Source organism: Penaeus chinensis, chromosome 19 (assembly GCF_019202785.1).
Source record: "Penaeus chinensis breed Huanghai No. 1 chromosome 19, ASM1920278v2, whole genome shotgun sequence".
Taxonomy (NCBI): Eukaryota; Metazoa; Arthropoda; class Malacostraca; order Decapoda; family Penaeidae; genus Penaeus; species Penaeus chinensis.
Window position 1 is genome coordinate 13,519,111 of NC_061837.1, and position 2,500 is coordinate 13,521,610.

The 2,500-nt window shown below is 37.8% G+C and overlaps 1 protein-coding gene across 6 annotated transcripts in view; it reads right to left on the reverse strand.

The window, feature by feature from the left end:
• LOC125034879 (DENN domain-containing protein Crag-like) overlaps positions 1–2,500 on the reverse strand; it is a 53,168-nt gene that overhangs the window by 12,203 nt on the left and 38,465 nt on the right. For 4 of the 6 annotated variants that reach the window (XM_047626927.1, XM_047626926.1, XM_047626928.1 and 1 more), the window contains one exon: positions 2,203–2,343. The exons of the other annotated variants lie outside the window; for them this stretch is intronic. In XM_047626927.1, coding sequence (XP_047482883.1) covers positions 2,203–2,343 — 141 coding nt within the window. The remainder of the gene's footprint in view (positions 1–2,202; positions 2,344–2,500) is intronic. 6 annotated transcript variants of the gene reach the window in all.

The window sequence follows — 2,500 nt, forward strand, 5'->3', positions numbered from 1 at the left end:
CTTTGAGAAACTGATTTCAGTCTGGCAAACAAAAACCCTAATGCACTATATAAGCAACTTATTGAGTCCATGCAATAACTTTTACACTATGTACATAAGTTCCTCACTCACTCTCTGTTTTGAGTAATCATTACGAAGAGGGAGTTATTTTATTAATTATGTGTCATATAAGAGTAAGAAAATCCTTTACACAAAAATCAATTACAATCTTTTAGAAGATAGAAAAAAATAATTCAATATAAATACAAGGGGAAAAAATCATGCTAAGCCCTTTAATGGCCATATGGCCATAAGCTTATGATGAGTAATAATCATGAGAATTATAAGGAAGATCAATTAAATATTAATCAACCCATTGGATCCGGGTGACATGGATGTCTTACAATATCTGGCCAAGGGGCGAGTCACAGCAAAGTCTAATCACGGAAAAAAATCTGGGTAAGGGGTGGGTGATGGAAATCGCTGCCAAATGTTGGTTGATGGGGACATCTACACATAAGTGCTTAAAGCACCTGGACGTGAGATTGACTCAGCGGGCTCAGAGGTTTGTTCATGAGCTACTACAGGATTTCCACTGGTCGATGAAGGTGAAGTATAATATCTGTCAATAATGCCTCGGAGAGTACTGTTTCCAGGAAAGACACTATGTCCATGTGTAGGAACCTATTCCTGCCTACTGTTACCAGCTGTGTAGTCTGGAAAATTGAATGATTTTAAAATACAAAAAATAATAGTGTTACTTATTGTTACGGTTACCATACAGAGTGTAGACTTCCTGGAAATATCATACAGAGTCTGCGCAACATAAATGTTTTATTATCTCGATAAAGCTTAACAAACAACAAACATAGACCTCATAAAACAGCAAAACAGCAAAACACGTGTCTGCAGAAAATGGGCAAATAGCACTACAAAGAGGTGGCAAGAAGTCTTAATATCACACGTCAGTATTCTTTTGGCCAGGCCTGCAAGCCATAAACCCAGGACAGTTGACACTCAAGGAAGCCTCATGCCTGAATTTCAGTCCACATACGTGCCACAAGGCACCCAGATCCAACAGGTTAATACAGACATTCTGTTAATCAGAAAAAAGAGACAAAGGGAAAAAGGGGTACAAACAACACTTACCATTTTTCAGCTTTCTGGCACAGTATGGAAGAAGGTCAAATCAAACAACAGAAAAAAAAAGTACAATGAAACCAAACCCACTAAAGAAATAAATAACAACCTCACCTTGAAAACGCTTGATATTTTACTGTCAGCAAATATATGGACCTAGTTAATACGTAGCATTACTGCCACCACCTACTGGCAGACCTTTCAATAAGATCATTGCTACCTTCACTGTCACCACCTACCCCGAAATAAACTCTGGGTTTATCTAACACTTGCTTGCACTGCCATTGTCTGCTCTTGAAGAAAATATGACCAAACCTCACACCTAGCTTTTCCGGACTAAACAACTGTGAATATTTTTGACACAAACTTGATCCTCTTGAAATGCACACAAACTAAGAATCTACAGAAATGCATACATAGCCATATAGTTACACCTCAGTATCTAACATTTTGGCAATATGGAATTTGTTCTCAGTCAAAGATACCAATTACCTAATTCAATATACAGCTGACCCTTCACACTCCTATACCCTAAGCCAATATCAAAATCAATGAATGTCTTCTGCAGATACTGCTAATACTATAGCTGAACTATGATAGTTACATCAATCCCAGGACAATATTATCAAGTTACATCATAAACAAAATTATGCTGTTGAAAAAAAAAATGCACAAATACATCATAACTGTCTAAAAAGTTAATGAAAATAAGTATATGCTAAGAGTTATCTGCAGATGTGTGCACGTGTTTGAACATGTGCTGTAATATACAAATATATACTGTATACATTATGTGCCTAAATTTTACATGATTATACATAAATCTCTCTCAATATAATTACACTAATTTCATATAATCAAAAGGGCCCCTAACAAGATTGACACTTCAAGAATAGAGTAATCCCACTATGGCTTTAACAATCCTCAGAAGTGTCTTTTCCTTTTATTTAAGAAAGAGCAACCTACCCCAAGACAAAACAGACTGAAAATCCATCTTTCATATCATGAGCTTTGTTTCCAGTAGTCCTCAATGGTTTTAGTTACCTGCACTCCTTGTCCTTGAAAAGCAAAGCACTGACTTACCTGTACTGGCCAAGGTCTGCCATGGCTGGGTCGAGGTACTGTGAGCGAAGGTGCTCTATCTGTTTAGAGGCTTGGCGAAGACCCTCTGTGGCCATGGTGGAAGCCATGTTCGAAGCCAAGCCCAGACGACTGCTACTGTTACTGTAACACCATATGTCTGAGGCTACAGTGACAACTGATACAATACCAATGGCTATCAGATCAGGAGAGGCTATCATCACCTACATGGCTAAGGCATACAGCAAGACTTGAGGGGAATTGATATGCATTAGTAATAGGAATGATAAAATTAGTTTCC